The sequence below is a fragment of the Takifugu flavidus genome, chromosome 10 (assembly GCF_003711565.1).
Source record: "Takifugu flavidus isolate HTHZ2018 chromosome 10, ASM371156v2, whole genome shotgun sequence".
Lineage (NCBI taxonomy): Eukaryota > Metazoa > Chordata > Actinopteri > Tetraodontiformes > Tetraodontidae > Takifugu > Takifugu flavidus.
The window spans coordinates 3078365-3098359 of NC_079529.1; the positions used below are offsets into that span (position 1 = coordinate 3078365).

Below are 19995 nucleotides of genomic sequence, written 5' to 3' on the forward strand. Positions count from 1 at the left end.
AACAAAACAGGATGAATGATAGATCCCAGTTACCTGTAGTAGGTGCGAATGGTATCCAGAACATACTGGACACCATACTTCCTCTTCATTCGCTGCTTGGCTTTGTTAATCACAGATGACAGGTACTGCAAATGGGCTTTAAAAGAAAAAAAGCAGAGGTTTGTCATCTCCCGTCAGGCTGACATTTAGAAATGCCAAGTCAATATGAAAGGGTTACCTTTTAAGAAGCACATTCATTTGAAAACAAGAGCGCCGAAGCACAGAAGTGGATTCATTTTTAATCATTACCGCAGCTTGAGAGCAGAGCATTAATGTATTTTCTTCTTGAATGCTTTTAGCCTATATATGCGCTAACAGCTCTAGAACACTTTAAATGGTGTACCAGTGCGCTTTTCAACAGTGCAACAACTTAAGCTCTTGCTGGCCTTACCGAGGCAAACGGCAAAATGGCTTTTAGTCCAGATGCGGAAATCAAAGAGGAGGTGCTGGTAGAGTTGCTGCAGAAGTGGACTGTTGCCATCATCGAAAACCTGCTCCAGCAGCAGCTGACAGGCCATTAACACATTCATGTCCATCATGCTGCCAGAGACCTGCAACAACAACAACGACAACAAAAAAAGCAAGACAAATGAGCTTTTGCCCTGAGGTGTTTTACATTTTCCAGTGTGTATATAGCACTATCCCTACACACAAACACGTGTGCCTTCCTCGTTTTTGATACAGCTGTGTGATTATTATGACACCGTTTCCTTACAGGATGCTCCACCTTAACGGCACTTATGTCAACACATCCTGTCAGGCAGACAGTGGCTGCACAAAAGCAATCTTTAACAGATCCCCAGAGAAGCTTTCATTATCGCTGGATTACAACACATGCCTCTTCCTACAAGCACGAATTGGGGATGAAAAATCATTTCTCGTTTAAATAAACTGCTTCTCAGCGGTGGTTTAACTCCTGAGGAGACACTTAGATTAGAACTGACGACCATTGGCGCAATCCTGCTGCACAACTTCCTGCGGTTTCCTGACCTGCTCCATGATATGTAAATGATGACGTCTGAATTTGCACGTTATTTTCCTGAAAGTCGATGCAGCGTCTTCAGTTGTAGTTTTTGATCCCTGCGCTGCTCTAAAAATGAAGCACTCCTGTTTCACCTTTGCATCGACAGCATTTCGCAGTGGCAATGCGGCGGCAGAGGTCCAGCGTTGACTTTTTGCTGACGGAAGCTTTCAAAAATCGCTCTCTACTTTGTCGAGTGGGGTGAATGTGCGAGGCGCTTACTTTGCTGAGCAGGGCCCCGACGATGCTCGGCCCGTGGCAGTGAAGCAAGCTCTCCTGATTGACAGGGTGCTGGCGAATCAGATTTTTCACCATCAGCAGAAAGGCAGCGATGCTGTTTCTTTCCAATCTGCTCTCTAACAGGGAAAAAAAATAGGAAAATTAAAAATTCCTCTTTCACCCACGGCCACGTTCACACGTATTTTACAATGCTGCTTTGTAAGTTGCATTATGCGGTTTTTCTGACATCATCCCAGTGAGTAATTTCTTGTCTTGTCTTATTTCTGTATGACTGTTCTGACTGTGTCAGTGTTTTTATGCAAAAATTGCAATTCTGCAAACAACTGTGAATCAGAGCACACAAATGGCTCATGCCACTGGTCCAATCTTCCGTGATGTCTGCTATCTTTGTGGTTTGCACTATGTATTCATAGTATCTGGTTCTTGTCTGAAGCGCTGGCACTTCCTGTTTACTTTGACACTATGAACCAAATGCAGATTGTTCCATTTCTTGAAGTCAGTGAGAGAGCTAGCACCTGAAATTGTAGAAAATGTAGCCTTGATGTTTCAGAAAGTCTGTAAAAATACAGGTGCTTCCATCCAAATGGAATAAAGATTAATGTTAATCCATGTTCAAAGCAAAAGAAACCCAAAAAACCACAAAACAAAAATAAAACCATAAAAATATTATCTTACGCTAAATCTAAAATCTAAAATAAATATAAGATAAACCAAGGTAAATATAAAATAAGGTAAAATAAAGTTTACCAGAGGACTTCTTCAGAGGCAGCAGCATGGCAGCAGGGCCTCTGGAGGAGGTGAGTTCTGGTCCCAGCAGGTCTGAGATCTCTTGACTGCCATTGCAAACTGGTTCCGCCTCACATACCTGCTCAAGCAGCGGTAGCAAAACCCCCAAGCCTCCCACTACATTTACAACATCCTGCAGGGAAGGGCACAAACATGAATCATTAAGAAGTGACGTCTGAAGAAATATACAAAGTCTCCAAGATCAGCAGAAGAAAAAGAGCAGAACATCAAACCTTGATGTCCCAGTTCACTACTCTGTGCCCTGTAAGCCTCCCATCATACTGATGATTAGGTGAAAGGTCGTGACATATCTGGCTCTTGAAGGCCTGAAGAAGTACAGTAAAAGAAGAACAATAAGTCTCATTTATTAAGAATCATGCATGCCAAAAGTAAAATGTGTTTTTCACACCTCTGGAGTGTAGTAGAGCAGAAGTCTGCTGTTGAGGTCAGATAGCTCGCCATCTGCTTTGAATAAAGACACATGATTGGCCCCTGCGTTGAGAGAAGAAATCAAATGTTATTGGTTGTATATGGAAATAAAAGTGCTCTCTCCTCAGAATGAGAACAGAAGGAAATGCATTCAGAGAGTAGAAGAGCCCGACCAACCGGCAGCATGCAGAGCTTTCGCCTGTGCCGCCTGCAGAGGTTTGTGGCAGATGAAGACGGTACCCAGGAGCCCGTCTAGAGACGTGGGTGTCCCCCACTCCGAGTCCTGCAACCCTGCCGGGATGACGTGCACCGCGGTGTTCCCTATGGAATTCCAGCGGCCTCCAGCGAAGGAGGCAGGGAAAGATTGGGATCGGATGAGAGACGGGCCGTGAATGGGGAAGGTAAACTCAGGCGATGATGGGTTGGAGTGCGAGGTCGTGGGCAGGTTGGGGGAGGTGGTGGTAGTGGTCCGGTGGCCTGCAGAGCCAATGCAGCAGGAGGTAAAAGGCTTCATTGGTCCACGTTCAGGCAGGGGAGGGATGAAAGAGGACATTAGACTGATAGGGAGCAAATCCACAAGGTTCCATTTCAGACTCAATTACCTCACTTAGTGACGGGAAGTGAAGCTGAGCAGTCATACGCTGTTCACCATCGATGTAGATTGTCACCAGGTTCTGGCCAAAAGGACGACGGCCTGGAATGTGGACTATAGCCACCGAATGCTGTGGAAATAATACTGAAAATCACACGCATTCCCAAAAACACTATTCTCAGCCTAACCCCCACCAGATCCTATGTGTTGAAATGAAATCTAGCATCAATCTGCTTGAAGGTCACAGAAAAAAATGGGTACAAATTTCTCTTTTCATTTTAGTACCAGCCAAAAGAGAAAAAAACCTCCTTGCTATGTGTGTCCACACTCACCCAGCAGGAGTCAGCTAGTGGATACTCTGGCAGTGCCACAGCCATGTACTCCTTCTTAGTGCAAACGGCCACCACCAGCACTCCCTCCATTGTGAAGAAGGCTTCCATTCCAGTTCCGCTTGCTGTGAAGAAGCTTTTGAAATAACAATAACAAAGAAAAGAAACAAGGGCACGTTTCAGCCACAGGAAAAGGTGATTTTATTTTGAAATCTCACCTGGGAGTTTCTTTACCTATAGAGCTGTTTCCTGCGTGCTCCTTTCCCCATGTCATGATGAGTTCCTGTTCCAGAGACGACGGAAGGTCTACGGCTGTTGGAAAACTCTGTGTTGAGGCAGAGCCACGCATGAAAAGCGAAGCCACTGCCTGGCCAGCGCTGGACCGTGGGCACCATTATACCCGCCATGGGGGGTGTAAGATCAAAATACTGTAAGGCGCTGTCTTTGCCTTCTCTCGCCGCCATTGCCGAGAGCACTCGGATGATACGTGCGCAGTAGGGGTGCATCTTCCCTACTGCGGCACCATTTTCCTGATCGACCCTGAGCAGTCTGAGCAGGCCCTTCATCTCCTCGGGTCTCAGACTCAGGGAGCCCAGCTCCTGCAGGAGGCCCAGCAGGGCGTCTGCACACTGTCTGTCCAGGCTCTGGGGCTCTGAAAGCACCTGCAGCAGAGCACCCACCATGCCTGCTTCCACAGCCACTGTACGACAGGATAAAGAGCCCCCACAAACAGCAGCAAGCCACTGGGCCACAAGCAACTGAAGGTCCCTCTGACCCGAGAGGTCAGGAAGCCACTGCAGGAGCAGCAGCAAAGGCTGGTCGTTACTGATGCCAAGATGGTGGACGTGGGCGTGTTCCCCCTCCACTGCCTGGAAACAGACAGACAAAAAAATAAAAAAATGCAATGTAAAAATAAATTCAGATCACATTTATATGTTAATTGACAACTGCAATTAAATAAGAAGCTCTGGCTCATCAATTGGAGCAAATTGACTACTCTGCTCTCAGCGGAGGTAACGAGGAAATGGTGTTTTACCATGTTCATCAGCTCTTGCAGCAGCCTTTTAGTGGGTTGACCTTGACTTTTCAGCACATCAAATAGCTGGGAGTAACCAATTCTCTCCTTGAAAACCTCCTGGGGGGGGACGAGACAGAAATAGGATGGAAAAACTTTCTCCTCAGTGGATAGTTGGCACATTTCCATGTATTTGATGGAAATCCAACACAGCTTTTTACATCAGGCTCTATTTTTTGCTCATTGCTTCAGTCTGAGCACTCGAAATATCCTCATAAAAAGTAATTTATTTTATTAATCCTTACCTTAGCGGAAGGCGAGTTACTCATTATAGCTGTGAGGACTCCTAAGGCATGGATTGTAATACTCTCTGCTCCCTTCTCCCAAACCTGCGATACATCAAACAAAACCTGTGCTGTAGAATTGATTGTACTATTGGAAATAAGACAAAAGACCATAAGTGACATTAGAAGCTTAAACATTTTAAGTGCATGTGCCCAGAAAGACACAGAGGAGATTTTCACAAAATGAAATGGCTGAAAAGGGAATTGTGCTCCAAAGCGCAGGGGAAGTACAGCACGTTTCCACTCCACAGTTGTCGGAACAGAAGTACCGGCCATAAAACAATTGCCTCTTTGTCAATCATTGATAGGCCTCAGCATGCAAAAACTGAAGCAAACCACCCAAAAAAATAGAAAAAAGAATGAGGCACCCAGATCATTCAAAACACACAACCAGGACAGCCAAAATAATGTAAAGGAGGAAGGACGTGCAATGAGAACACTCCATGTACCATGCAAATGTCGCATGCTTCACCTTATACATTGTTGTCACCAGGGAATTCAGCCTCTGATTCTGAGTTTATATGTGAATCCTTGACTTTTGAATTTAGAAAGCTATCCTGTTGGTTCTTTAGGTCAAATCAAGGTGTTATTAGCAATAAGCACTGACAAACATGCCTAATGAGCAGATTAAATAAAGAGCAGTTTTTAAAAATGCTACCCGTTTTGTTTACAAATGAGTGCGAGCGAGCGAGACTTCCTGCTGTGAGCTTCCTGTTTAAAGGCCTCAGAGACGTAATCGAGTGTAACTCGGGCTGAGTTTCCTGCTGACAGTTCAATATCAAGAGCTGGTATGAGGAAAGTACCTGGTCCACTTCGACCTCTGTGAGTAAACATGTCGTGAGGTCACACATAATGTCACGTTCTGGCTCACGCCTGTTGCTCTGAAAGAGCTACTCAGCGCGGGCACACACAGACACATGACACAAAGAGACAGACGATTTAGACAAAAATGATGCTGCGAGATCATGTGTCACACTGACCAAACAGAGAAAAGCTTTGAGAGCTGACGAGCTGGTCAAGCACATTGTATTTTACAAAGGTAAACAGACTTGACGTTAATAAACACAGAAGGAAAGACACGTGTTTTGAAGGCTGGAGGCCTGACCTTGCTGTTCTGAATGAGCCTGAGGATGTGTTCAAAGCAGTTGTTGTTGAGGAACACAGCCTGCAAGACTGGTCTGTCAGAGCACTGTAGGATCTCAGGAACAGCAGCTAAAATTAGAAACAAGGAGCATGACTCGGTTTTTTTAAGACACCGGGGAAATCAGACGGTTTCCCCCATATATTGATTTGGCACAACGGACATTCGCGTACTTAGCATTTGGCTCTGGAGGGAAATTAGGCTGTCCTCCCAGCTCTGCCTGGCTTGACACTCGCTGCTCAACGGGCGGTTCCAGTTCAGGAGCTGAAAGTAGCTGTCCAGTATCGCCTTGATCTCCACTTGCCGCTCTGCGGGGCTGCTGGAATGTAGGAGGTGTATCACAGCGGTCAAGCACTGCAAGGTCAGCCGTGGGAGTCTCGTGGCCTTGGGTTCGGCGGACACCTGGCAGCACCATGCTTGCAGGACCAAGAAGAGGTCCTCAACCGAGTCGGGGGTGATGGAGAGAAGGCCATTCTTCTGATAATAGAAAAAAAAAGGAAACGTTGAGTCAATATTACCTCTCAGTGGAGTGGTCACAGAACAATCAGTGAGGAAGAGGAGAGCGGGGGGTGAAGACCTTTCCTCCACTGATCACGGCTCCCTGGAGATGAACCAGCCTCAGTGTGAGGAGCTCTGGGATCTTCTGGCTTTCCTGGAGACATTCTGTGGAAAACAAGCCACACAATAATGTTACACAAATATGTGATAATGCACAAACAGAGCTTAAAAACAGAGTCAATGCAAATTCCAATGGGAACCTTGCATCACACAGAAACACCATTTTGAGCTTGTTTGTTTTTAAAGTGTCCATTGTGTCTAATCTTCCTTAACACTGGACATTGAAACTGGGTTGCCAGAGATTTCCTGCAGGCCTTGCAGATTACCAATCACAGAACAAATGGGTTTATAGGCTTAAAGACAATTAGATCTGGATAATCAGTAACATTTTTGCATACGTAGCATGCTGATTGGTGGGGGTGTGGAGAAAGGTCCCACAGGTTTTTGTTTGGGGATTTCTTTTCAACCAAAATCGACAAATCTGAGCTGTTGGGTCTTGGCAGGAACATTTTGATTGGAATGTGAGATTTAACAGAGATCATAGAGGTACAGCAGTTGAACAGGAGTGGCTCACCATGGAAGAGAGCTGGTAGCTCCTCCGGCAGGCCCAGCGGGGAGAACTTATACTTGTTCCTCTCCAGCAAGCTCACCTCCTCCCTACGAGACAAAACCCTCCAGTCACTATCCCATTCGCATCCCGCCCAGTCAGTTAGCGACCGCTGGTGTTACAAAATCCTAACTCAAAGCCGCCGAGGCAAAGAGACAGGGTATTACAAATCACAAAAGGGTGTGCAAGATGTGAAACGCATGTGTGCGAGCGTTTGTCAGCCTTTGTCTGGCTGAATACCACCTCCTACGCGCTCGCTCAGGCGATGCACACCCACACACACTCACCCTGCCAGGCGTCTCCTCCACGTCTGATAAGGGTCAAACAGGCTCTCGCAGAGCACGAGTCCATACTGCACAACCTGCTGCAGAGACTGCTGATCCCCTCTGTCCAGCTTTAACTGAAAATGAGGATTCGGACTCACGGTCACAGGCTTGTTTTTGATTATGCAAATACATCCCATTCCACACAGTGAATATAAGACCAGCTACACCCACTGCAAACAAGTTCATCAACTTCTGGGTGACTGTGTGCATATACTGTACACACAATAAATTCTGTACTTCTCTGTAAGATTATGAATTACAACCAGGGCACTAGAGTTTATAACTTCCTTACCTGGTCTAAACAGAAGCTCAAGAGCTTGATGGTTTCGAAAACAAAACCAGGGGTCTTGTCTGTGTCAATGTTCTCCATATTTCTAAAAGCAGAGAAAAACATTTGTTGAAGTCATTTGACTCAAATATTCTAGATTCTAGTTTCTTTTATAAAAATTAACCTCTGCAGGGGCAAAAATTTCCAACAGAGAGGGCAATAAAAAAATCTAACCAGGTTGACAAAATGCAGACATCACCAGGCACCATTTCTAAAGAATGGTGGCAGATAAGATTATTAAATAGCAAGGTTTGGTAGCAGTCATAAAAAAAGACAATGCTTTTAAATGAACACAATATCAGCACCACTATTGCGTTTTCTCCCAGTTTAAGCAGAAAGAGGCGACACAAATTAACCCCGCCCTTCATGATGCTTGTAAAAACATAATAATAATACTAGCAAATGTTGACATCTACAAAATATAATGTCCTTTTTAGGCCTGTGCTGCAACTGTCTCTCCTGTTGTGCTTAAAAATACTGGCCTGGAATGTCTTGATTCTTTGCCCAATATTAGCCTTTTTTGGGAGCTATTTTTGTAAGATGGTATATTACTTAGTTGTAGTTATCCTGGGTTGCTATGGAGATCAATAATTTCCCCTCTGGAACCTTTTCCTGGAAGCATGAACCGTATAATACTTGTGTATAAAATGTTGGCCTAAAGTATTTCAGGGTGAAAACTGTTGCTTTTAGCCACAAGCATCTATAAATATATACTTGTGTGAATACACCATTTTTGAGGGTTAACAGTATAGAAGGCAGGCATACATTAATATCGTGGCAACCCTCACCTGCAGACTATGATGAAGAACTTGATGAGGAGCAGGGGGTGGGGGGTGCTGCCACTGTGCTCGCCGACAGAGAGGTGCACTGCACTATCCCACAGCTTGGTGCTGAGCAATACCAGCACCTCCCTGGGGAGCAAGGGCACATCGGCGCTACAATCCTCCAGCCTGAGGGACACGTGGGAACAAATGGGATGGGAGGCAGCAGGAGGAGGAAGAGGTTTTGAAATTGTGGTAATATGTGTCATATTAGCATCTCTCTTCAAACATGCGAAACTCTTTGGTGTGTACTCACTTCCGAGGCTCCAGAGACTGCACATCAATGAGCCTCTCAAAGGAGGCCACGAACGCCTCCAACCACTGCTGCAGATAGCTCACATCTTTCTGCAGGGAGGAGAGAAGGACAGCCGTCAGCCTCATGCTCACAGACACGTTGCTAAACTATCCTGGATGCATGGATCAGTGGAATGTGCTAGTCGAACAAAACTGAACATTTGCGATACCCCCTTTTGGATAAAAAACCACAAAAGAAACAGGCACTGAGTGGACTTGATTTTTTTTTTTTTTTTTTTTGCAACAGGATGTTGCAAAGTGAGGAACACTCGAGTCAAAACCACCATTGCAAGCTTCAGCACACGATGTTCAACATTTAAAAAGTCTTCAGGCCATCATAAACAAGCTGTATCTTTTTATCTCAGTTTATTTCCATCTCTGTGGTGTGTATAATTCTACTCTGACACATCGGGCTCATAATGATAAAGGCTTTAATAAACACATGTAGGTGATTCAAAGTCCCCGATATGTGCAACATGTATGTAATGGGGCGTAGAATTCTGACACTACACAACCTGCTGGTGTCTAGAATTGCAATGGAAAAATAGGCAAAACTTTCAAAAGATAGACAAGAAACTATGCTGCCTAATAGTGGATGCTACTATCAAGTGTAAATGGTGTGATTCAACAAGTGCACACCCAATAGTGTTCCGTAAAATAGAGTGTATGTGAAAGAAAAGCTCATTGATCAGAAAGCAGACAGAAATAAATCAGTGTTAAATGTACATTACCAACTGGCATCGACTTATGGGCCAGTCCATCTCTCATTGTATGCGGCTGAAGGGGCACACCAGGTTGTTGTGAACCCGGTCTCAGATGATCTTTCCGTGCAGTCCTCAGCCAGCAGCTGTGAGCACAGCCTCCGATTCAGCCCCTTATTGTTTCGACTTTGAGCCAGCAAAGCAGGAAATGACATGTCACTTCTACCGGGGCTTATTTCCTACATACTCTGCCTCCACACCGAACGTTTTCCTCTTTCAGCTCTACCGGTAATTGAGGCGAGACACGCAGGAGGACTCGTTTGAATTAAATCCGTTGCAATGGCAATCTTTTTGGCAATTTCCAGGAGAATTGCGGGTATTTGAACGGTCTCCGGTTTAAAGCGTTTCACTGATCGAGTTGCAACGACAGAAATGAGGAGATGGAGCAATGAGTGTCACCACAGAGAGGAGATAGAGTACGGCCACCTTAACTTCCTATGCTTTGGTCAGTCACAGGAAGCTGTATATGCAGATGCTGGTACTAGATTGTTCCTTACTTTGTGTCTTTCTGAGAGCTACAAAAGTGATAGTCATCTGTCATTTATGCCTTGAACATCCAGACATCAAGCCCCTGTAATTTATTCCTGTAGAAAGTTACAAAAATAAACAAATCCTTCCTATTATTGGACAGAAAAACAAAAAATAACACTCAAGCAGATGCCATTAGTTAAGGAATTCAGTGTAAACCAGTATAAATACAGGTTCCACATGCACAACACATAACAGGAGCCTGGCTCTGCATCTGCTAATCCTTAATAGCCGCTTTTCAAAATAAGGTTTAAAATAACACCAATTCAAACACTGTAAAAGTCTGTTATTTATCGCCACTTTCTCTGCACAACGCCAAGCAGCTGTGGCGCTCTCCGCTGCTTGGCATTCTGCTTGGCTGCAACTTCGTACACAAGCGAAAGCAAAGAGCACTTTCATTTTCCCAGTCGGCCCCATCGGTGGATAAACAGGGGGGGGGGGCAGAGGGACGCGAGGGAATTCAGTCGCAGGGGAGCGATAACATGGCAACGTGCTGCGGGGACCAGCGTCTCCGAGGGCAGCGTAACAATGTGAATCATAACATGACAGCTGGCACAGGAAGTGTATGGCCCGGGGTAGGCCGATGGTGGCGGTTTCACAGCTGTGCAGGGGTGACAGTCGGGTGGGCGCTGTTGCCCAGTTTTCACTCTGCAGGCTTTAATTATGGCTGTCACCAGCATCCTCCTCTGCTACGGTTACCAAACTCTTTTCAGCATCTCGTAACAGCGCCAGTGTGCTCCGAAGTGGTTGAGAAAGATGCTCTTCCTCTCTTACTTTCATCCAGTGTTGTGACACCCAGGAGGTCAGTCAGACTGGCGTCAAAGCCAAGAGATTACATCTGGATGTCATGCATGCTGCAATCAAATCCTTCCTGGTGCAGATTGGTTAAAAAAAAAAAATTGCTAATTCTCACAATGAGAAATGCAAATTAATCACAGGCTGACATTTTAATAGGGAGGAAAAAGCTAACGGCATTTTGATAATGAAAGAATTTGGAATCGTAATCAAGTTTTACAACATTTAGGATGTGAGAATAAAACAAAACCAAGGTGTACACTTTGCAACTTCCTGGTGGAACACTGTCCCCGAAGACACACCTACTAATATATGAATTTCAATTTAGACACATTAAAAGCTTCTGAGTGACAATGCAAAAACTAAGGGTGCCTGTACAGACACTACAGAAATGAAATGAATGCAGAAACTGGGTTTGATTTATTTCTAGTTCCACTTCAACACGGCACATCTTAATGCTTTATGCAGAAAATCTTTCCGTTTCTCTACGACCAAACATCCCTAATTGCCAGGATTATCAAACATCTTTATTCTGACATCACACTGGACTTCACGACGGTCGTCTACAAAGGGGAGGTGTCTTACGTCTCAGATCTGGTTTCGCCCAATGACGGCTGCCTTGATGCTGGAGGATTTGTGATTTAATGTATCCGATCTCAAATGAAGCTGACCTACATAACTAGATTAGTATAACAAACACATCCAGAAGAATAGATTTGTCATTTTCATGCTGATGAGCTTTATTGCTGTGCTTTATTAGATCAGCCTGCTCTGAAAATATCCATACCTGCAGGGCAGGAGCATTCGACGGTGGCCTATAACAGTCAGATAGGAAGGATGGAGGTCATGGTGCTATCAGACGTGTTTAAATCGCAACATTTGCTTCGTGTCTGAAAGTCTTGATTTTCCCTGTTTTTTGTGTAAAACTAGTCCTGACAAAACTGCAAAAACCTGATAAACCAAGTAGCTTTTGGTGGATAAACACGACGTGTTTACACTGCCATTACACTTGTTTAATGTTCTACGAGAGGGAATTAATGGCTGATTGAGGTTCGTGCGAGACACTTTTGACCCGGCAGCTCCTGTGCAGGAGGCCGAGGCTGAGAGTTTGCAAGGGGGTGTGTTATTTCTTACACAATCGAAGGAAGCAGGGTTCCTTTGTGGCAAGCCTGAGCGAGTTTTTAGGTTTCTTCATCACAATGATAGCCATGACACTGTGTGCACTCAGACACGTTGAAATCAATTGTTGGGATTTATCACAGGCTTATCTGAACACACACAGTCGGTGTTTAAAATGTAAACTGAACAAATAACGCAGATCAGGAAAAAGTCTGAAACACAGATCAGGAAAAAGTCTGAAACACCCTCATGAACATATTTGGGTTTAATCCAATTTTGTCATCCAACAGGACTAAATAATGGGTGGTTTAAATTTGGATTAACAAGAGGGTGTAACAGCAGCTGCAGGGGTGTGTGCAAGGATGTGTACCTGTGTGCGTTTGTGTGTTGGGACTCAAAGTTTCCACTCCCTTGAGTAAGTAAAGGCTTGTTTACAGCGCTAACAAAAAAAAAAACCCTACTGAACACATCTTGTGTTTCAAACGTGTGCACTGAACAAAGCACAACAAAGGCTGACAGTTGGAGCGGGGATGTGTCCAGTGGAAAAAGAGAAATGTTCTAAACCGGACAGACAAGCCGGCAACAAAAACATCGCAGATGCGTCTTTATGTCGACAGGAGAGGCCACGATTGTTCTCTCAAGTGGTTCTTCTGCCTTCTTACAGCCTGTTCTGTCGCTCCAAGGCGCACGAGTTGGTGACATTTAAAGCTCGACCTGAGCAAACCCAGCCTTCATTGCTGCTCTGCAAAAATGACACATCATCATAACATCTGTTTTCTAAAAATTCAACTGATGTTTGAGTCTGTGGTCAGGCCCATGCTGGTCACAGTACCTTTGGAGGCCCCCATACATGCACACACAAATACTTTGCATGTTAAATGCAACCTAAAGTTAATATATAATGGAGAAAAATATCACTTGTGCATCGGTCTGCTAGGTTGATTCCCGTCAATAAGTATATTGTATTTTGGAATAATTATGCCCCCTCAGTGGTCTAATCTCATTGTGTCCCCAGGCCTCAAAGCAGACTGCAAACTCATTAAATAATAATTTATTAGCAGCCAAGGCACTCGTTTGTTTTTCCCCTGCTTTTGCCATGTCAAGAGGAGACATGTTGGGAAAGAATGCACGTTTATCAGCCTGACCAAGACGTCGTTTCCCATCCGGATGATTTCAGTCACACTGGGCCAAACCGGGGAATACCAGACAGACATTTGGGCACTTTTCCCAATATCTATGCAAAACATGGGCACTATTTGTGTTGCTGTCCGGGCAGCGAATCCATTAAATACATAGAACTGCATCTACCTGAATTTTAAAACGTGTCTGAACGAAGAAGACCAAGCTTTCGAAACAGGAAGAGGAAGTAGCCCCAGAGACACCTGAACTGCAGGTAGCCTCCATCAGACACACTGAACACGCTCCAGTTAAATGATTATTTATTACTGGACTGAATTTAAACGGCTCAGTTAGGAGGATAACGAGCCACGACGCGCTTCTCCAAACTGGTAAATAAACAGCTGGACGAACCTAAAAATCCCACAAACCTGCTGCCCCACACCCCTTCGCCTCAGCTTTTAAAACAAACGACACAGAAAACGACCGTGTGCGTCCCTGCCAGTGTCGGAAAGTTCAGACAGGGGGACCTGCTGCAACAACAGGTGTCACTGTCAGCTCTTCCGCACTTGCTCTCACCTTTGTGTAGTACAACATCCACAGCTCATACAGCCGTTCCTTCGATGCCATCCCGCCGCCCTTGGGGTTGCTCATTATTTCCTTATTTTGTGTTTTGATGGTTCAGATGGTGAACATGTTGCGCGTCGCTGTAGCCAGAGATGTTCGAAGTTGTTTCCTGGCGGCAGCAGGACGCCAAACGTCCCCGTGAACCATTCCTGCAAATACAGGCGACAATAATCCGCAACAGCGCGTCGAGTCTTCCGGCACCGCAAAGTTGTCAGAAAAGGCAAAACGCGCTGTCGGTGCGCGACCACGCTGCGCTCACTGTCGATATGGGGTTGAAACGGGAACAGAAATGCGCGTGTGGAGAAACACCCATGTCCGCATCGAAAGCGAGCCTGTTGCTGAATGATTCCTATTGGAAGAGTTCCCACGGAAGCGACAGATGCCGCCCGCGCACCGCAGACGAATGGTCGCGCCGCCCGGCCGGACTCAGGCCGCAAAGGTGTAGCCCTCAGCAGCAGGCGTGCACATTTCACCGAGCTGCCTTTTTCCTGCGCTTAAAAGACAGAAAGGACACAAGCATAACTGAGTTAAATGTGCTCACAGGTAGATAATATTCTTAAAGACACAAGCACACATAAACAGAATGATCCGAGCCATGAGGGGAAGGGGAAGTTAGTGGGTTAGTGGAAGGAAACCGATCTGCTTCCTAATATACTATGACTTTTTAGAAATGGTAAATATATGTTGATAAATACGTCCGCCCAGAACAACAGTGACCTTTAGCCCCTCTCCCTCTAGTATTTCTATTGATGAAAAAAGTCACCTGTTTGGAACTTTGTGTGCCTTTTAAAAAAGCTATATTCAATAGAAAAGGGGGAAACTTCAGCAGTGATGGTGCTGCTGGATGGCCATTTTTATTAGCTTGCATTAAATACATGACAAACTCAACCTTGAGGCAGCTGGAGGCGATAAATTTGGACCTGACTTATACCAAAATAACAATGTTCATTTTTCATGCTCGTCTGTCATTTGCTGATCTGCTCACCTCGATACGGTTTGGGCGGAAAAAAATATTTTGCATGTTCTACAAAAGACAAAAAGTCACAAAATAGACTCTCAGATTAAATATTTTGAAAACTCTAATAATAATAATATATATAATAATAATACTCTAATAATAAATAACTAGCAAACTGATAAACAGTTTTGGATTCTTTTCATTGAAAGAGATAAATTTATTTCTTTATTTTCTATAAACCTTCGAAACCACATAATGGTTCAGAAGCCGGCGCTCTTATCGATGCGCTCGGTGATCGTTTATCCAGCCTTAACCAGGATCCTTAATAGATGTCAGAGCGTCACCGGCGTGGAAAATATAAACATGGAGAAAGATGTCGGCTCACTGCAGGATGAGGCCCTGAAGAGAAAAGAGAGACTTAAAGCACTTAGAGAAAAACAACACCATGTAAGTACAGATGATCTACTTTTGTTGCGATTTTGCTCAGAGCTAACACAATTTTTTGGGGGATTTGTCGTTTGCTTTAACCCACTTAGCTTGTGGCTAATATTAGCATAGTTGTTTGCAAGTAAATCAGCAAAATTAAATGGAAATTTGGATTGTGTGGACCTGTGAGAGGATGTAGTATTTACTATTTAGTTTTGAGTTTTTAAACGTCTTTTGTTTATCTGAGATGATATACATTCCCGCTTTTTCTGATGTATTAATAAGTATTCTTATCGAAGTTTCACAATATTATTTCGAGCCATTTGTTTTAAGCATTTGCTTCAAAATCTTTAATAGTAACCTACCCGAGTTAGCCATAAACCAAAGAGAAGATGGATTTTAAAGATTGCTTTTAGGTAATCTATAAAAATGAGGGGATCAATGCGTGCATTCACAAAGCCAAGAATACTTTCATAATAATAATAATCGGATGTGGTCAAAAGGATGTGTTTCTTTAGGATTTGGTATTTCAATTTCAACATTTTCAGGGGACTTAACTGGTCAACTGTAATTTTATTGGGATGCTTTTTAATAGAAATTTAATAGAAATTCAGTGAGAAGATTTTCCTTAAGCAATCCCTATCAGAAATTCCTTTAATTAATAACTGCTATATCCAACTTTGGTGACTTTGTAGAACTATTTAATCCACACAGGTGTTCCACTGAGCCATGACTTTCAGCTGTGCATTATGAGGTCTCCTCACAACAGGAAATGTCATTCTAAAGGCATTTGCAGTAGTATATGTTCCACTGTGCTGGTGTTGTAGAGAAGCCTGCTGCCTTGGTGAACAGTCTTAAATAAACGTTTACTTACATTCCTGAATTAGGGCTTGTTTTCCTTTTGTGCCATGCTTCAAGAATGACTCAGCTGCTGTATTGTTCTAGCAGATGAGCAGGAAGTCTCTTCAGGAAAGTGCAATGAAGGGGGAGTTTTATATCCGCTCCTGGGAGGAATAATTTGAATCGATGGAAGTCGATTGTTACTTATAGTTTTTTTTTTTACAGGGCTTGATAACAGACCAGGCACCAGAAGCTCCGATCCTAACACATTACGTCTTTAAAAAACCATATCCTAAGAGTTAATGAATAAAGAAAGAACCTATCCTCAAGTTTCTTTAAACATTGATTGAACTCCAAGCGTCTTGATATTTGAACATCTCTATACCAAGCAATTCATTGGCCAATGAGAGATGCTTTTAATTTGATAATTCCATAATGTAATTTCAAATTATTCTAATGATGCTGTGTTTTTTTTTGTTTTGTTTTTTTACCAGGGGAGGCAAGATGGGGAACCAGAGTCAAAAAAAGCATCAGTAGACGGGGGAGTTGAAGAGAGGCACAGGTTGGTTCATCTGATCATAAACAAAAATACCATTTTGGGGTTTTTTAAACATAGATGTTTTTTTGACTCAATTTCTGTTCCTCCAGCATCAGCAGTTTTAAGCTGCGTAAACTAGAAATGAAACTAACCTCAGTGTACTTTTATCAGTCATCGGAGCATTTACACACTTATCAAGACGCAATCTCGCGCACGTCAGCAGCCCAGCTCGTCGCTGCTCAAACATCTTGCAGGTTATTACACTTTTGTTGGAGGGTGCAGACATCTATCACGTCCTGCAGGACCATTTTTGCATAGTTTATCTTCGATGACTGCAGCGAGAGCGTGCCACCGTCGGGTGCAGTCTAGCCTGAGCTTTCCTCCAAATGAAGATCGCTGCTGCTTTAAGAGGCCTTAGTTCCACATTTGTTTGTTTTGATCAAAGGTTAATGGTAAATGTTGGTTTGGGGGGGTTTTGGGTGGTTATTTTCAATCCTTGCTTTGCTGTGTTGAAACACATCTGCGTCAGACTGTGACTGAAATGTATCTTGTGAATTGTATTAAAATTTCATGGGAGATCGAGTTGCTGGAGACCTGAAAGAAGACCACACAAGTGTTCATGAGTTTGTTGTTTTGCAAGTAATTTTTACGGTCTAGAACCGAATACCTTTAGGTTCGTTGGCACTATGAAACAAACCCAATAATATCGTACTCATTTGCATGTGAATTGGGGGTCTTTGAGTCTGCTTGCTTGGAACAGCTGCCACGGACAGTTTTTTTTTGGCTCCTGTGAATAGGGCAGGTAGCTGGATATCAGTGTGGAGACACTGGAACACTGCAGCCGCTCCTCCTCTGTCACAGCTCACTCTAAACATTTTGACAGGGCCATAGTTCGGTCAGCGCTCGGAATTTATCTGTGGCCGTCTTTGATGCCACAGCGTGCTTGAATTGGAACCATGTAAACACACTTAACGGTTGGACATATTGTTCTTGGAGATTGTCAAGAAATAAAGTAGTGACGTCAAGCTTTGAAGGTAGATAATGAGGATAACAAGCATGTGCTTGCTTTTCTTTCCTGCTCATTTGTATTTTGCAACCTTTGTCTTTCTGTACTTTGTTCTTAAGATAATTATTGTAATTGTCAATGCGGTTTAAAAATCAAGTTATAATGATTGCCTTGAGAGCCTGGACCTTAACTGCAGGATATTTTTAGTGCCAATGATGGAAGTGTTCTGTAGTAATTTGCCCTCTGGCTGCTTCTAAGAAACCTGATGTTATTCGCCATCAGGGTGTCTGCACTTTGTCACACTTTCTGAGTTCAAGCAAGGAAGAAATACTTGAGTGTGTTTCACTTTTTTGTGTGTGACTAGTGGATGGTGAATTGTGTCTAAAATAGTGTGTGTAACCATCAGATGTTGTCCTTTAATGCCAATTTGAGATCTAAATGGTTTTAAACCGATCCCTGATCATAGATATATTTCCCTGACCCCAGATCTTTACACCATCGCATTCATAGCTTTTCTAAACAGCCTTGTTCAGACATTCTCTGTCAGACAACTGTAATTAAAAATGACTTTTCCATTCCGCCACGGGCTCCATTAGTCCGCAGGCTGAGTTAGGATAAGGTGGGAGGACTGGGAGTGGACCCCTGTCAGCAAATGCAGAACATGACCAGCATTCCTGACCATACCCATACAAGGCATCAGTGTGTATGTTTGCTGCAGGGGTGTGACAACTGCACCACGGCTGCTCTTTGGAGCTTCATCACAAATCCATATTAAGTTCACAGCAGATGATAACGGTCTTGGGCCGTGCTCGGTCAAACAATAGCCTCCCGCTACTCTTGGACTTCTGTTATAATCTGTATGTCATCTAAGCCTGCCAAGAATTCTTCTGTGCGGAGCTGTGATGAAAGACTGCGTAATTCACCATCAAGCAAGGCATTCCTCAGCTGTTTGTGCTCTCCCCAAGTCTGTGTCCAGGAGCAGGTGGAACATGTTAATCTGATGTGTTCATAGGAATAAAGAGAGACATTATACCCAGCCCTGCTTTAGATATTAGATGTGCAGCTGTCTCGGGATTGCAGATGGTCTCTTCCTGCTCCTAAAGCGTGCTGGAATAGACATGGCTACAGCGCCACCTCCTGGATGATCACAAACGTAAAGAGGAGCGTGACGTGATGATCTTTTGAAACTGTTGACACTTCAGCTTTGTATTTGTGTCTTTAGAGAACTGAAACTAAGGAATTACACTCCTGAGGATGACGAGCTAAAGCAGAGAAAGGTGCCCAATGCCAAACCCGCGTCAGGTAATTTGAGTTAATAAGTGTTAATATTTTCGCACTGTCGATGCTTTGCCTGTATGAAGACGCTTGCATATTATGATTGGTGATAAATATTTCTTGCAGTGGAGGATAAATTAAAAGACCAGTTGGAGGCAGCTAATCCAGAGCCCATTATTGAGGAAGTGGTGAGTAAATTAGGTGTCCTTTCAAACATTAGATTTAACGTTGAATTTGTTATGTTGAAATATTTCCTTTTCTCAGGATTTGGCCAACCTTGCTCCAAGAAAACCCGACTGGTGAGTCAATTCCATAGTTATTCTTTCTTGAATATATGTAGATAACATGATCATATTGTCGTTATTTTCTGAATGTAGGGATCTAAAGCGAGATGTGGCAAAGAAACTGGAAAAGCTGGAGAGGAGAACACAGAGAGCCATCGCGGAGCTCATCCGTTAGTATTCCCATCTCTTGTTTGTGCATCCCCTCTTCCAGACACCAGAGATAAGCTTGTCTGCACCAACTGGGATTTATGAGGCTAGTTGCCTTGTGGTTTCCATACTGCTCTGAGGCTTATAGCCATCCCACAACAGAAATAGCACAAGTTAATGCGCGATCCATTATCTAAAAATAAGTTGGAACTTTCACAGGAAGTGTTGAGCAGGCTTGGGTGATCCAGCTGTTGCCAGGGATTAGTATGGCAGCCATGTTTGTGATATTCTCTCTTATCTTGGCATCTTCTCTTTGGTCGAAGCGGAATGAGGATTTTGGCATCACACATCCCAGTCGTGCATCTTTCTAGATGAACAAATGCGTCCCACTGATTGTCAGTTTTTATGTGTCCAGGCGATCGTCTTCGAGGCAGCGAGGAGGAGTTGGCCGGAGCAGTGGGGGCAGTAGGAGTCGAAGAGGGAGATTCAGACTGAGGGATGGGCCCCGGTGACCAAAATTCTCTGTGATCTTTGTCACATATCATGTTCCTCTGGTGCATCGTTCGTGGAACCATTCATCTTTGGCTGTAGTTTTCTTACATTTTCAAGTAAAATATTTTTTATATTCCAGACTTTGCCTCTCGTTTTTTAATTTTATTGTAGATGCGGTCCATAAATTAGATTCCATCATTAGGCTAGACCATA

General features: G+C 43.8%; 2 protein-coding genes across 4 annotated transcripts in view; one reads left to right on the forward strand and one right to left on the reverse strand.

The window, feature by feature from the left end:
• Positions 1-14323, reverse strand: part of nbeal2 (neurobeachin-like 2) — a 29217-nt gene extending 14894 nt beyond the window's left edge. For 2 of the 3 annotated variants that reach the window (XM_057044999.1, XM_057044998.1), the window contains exons 1-22: positions 13769-14323; positions 8833-8921; positions 8544-8705; positions 7720-7801; positions 7389-7501; positions 7069-7151; positions 6514-6599; positions 6110-6413; positions 5901-6007; positions 5599-5685; positions 4757-4840; positions 4473-4571; positions 3671-4305; positions 3440-3572; positions 3118-3237; positions 2693-3023; positions 2496-2578; positions 2320-2412; positions 2048-2219; positions 1283-1416; positions 431-590; positions 34-136 (exon numbers count right to left, since the gene is read on the reverse strand). In XM_057044999.1, coding sequence (XP_056900979.1) covers positions 34-136; positions 431-590; positions 1283-1416; positions 2048-2219; positions 2320-2412; positions 2496-2578; positions 2693-3023; positions 3118-3237; positions 3440-3572; positions 3671-4305; positions 4473-4571; positions 4757-4840; positions 5599-5685; positions 5901-6007; positions 6110-6413; positions 6514-6599; positions 7069-7151; positions 7389-7501; positions 7720-7801; positions 8544-8705; positions 8833-8921; positions 13769-13843 — 3335 coding nt within the window. In that variant the 5' untranslated portion in view covers positions 13844-14323. The remainder of the gene's footprint in view (positions 1-33; positions 137-430; positions 591-1282; positions 1417-2047; positions 2220-2319; positions 2413-2495; positions 2579-2692; positions 3024-3117; positions 3238-3439; positions 3573-3670; positions 4306-4472; positions 4572-4756; positions 4841-5598; positions 5686-5900; positions 6008-6109; positions 6414-6513; positions 6600-7068; positions 7152-7388; positions 7502-7719; positions 7802-8543; positions 8706-8832; positions 8922-13768) is intronic. The other variant, XM_057045000.1, reaches the window with a different exon arrangement.
• A 762-nt stretch (positions 14324-15085) lies between these two features.
• ccdc12 (coiled-coil domain containing 12) lies at positions 15086-19922 on the forward strand. Its single transcript, XM_057045018.1, has 7 exons — positions 15086-15221; positions 16535-16602; positions 18807-18886; positions 18986-19047; positions 19124-19158; positions 19237-19313; positions 19706-19922. Exons 1-7 carry the CDS (start codon positions 15138-15140, stop codon positions 19783-19785), a joined length of 486 nt encoding a protein of 161 aa, XP_056900998.1. The 5' UTR covers positions 15086-15137; the 3' UTR covers positions 19786-19922.
• Positions 19923-19995: the final 73 nt, after the last annotated feature.

Bases quoted from the DNA above. Each gene is read 5' to 3' on its own strand.
- ccdc12 (XM_057045018.1), top strand. From the start codon at position 15,138: ATGGAGAAAGATGTCGGCTCACTGCAGGATGAGGCCCTGAAGAGAAAA. The intron at 15,222-16,534 runs GTAAGTACAGAT...TTTTTTTACCAG, and splicing joins TTAGAGAAAAACAACACCAT to GGGAGGCAAGATGGGGAACC. The intron at 18,887-18,985 runs GTAATTTGAGTT...TATTTCTTGCAG, and splicing joins CAATGCCAAACCCGCGTCAG to TGGAGGATAAATTAAAAGAC.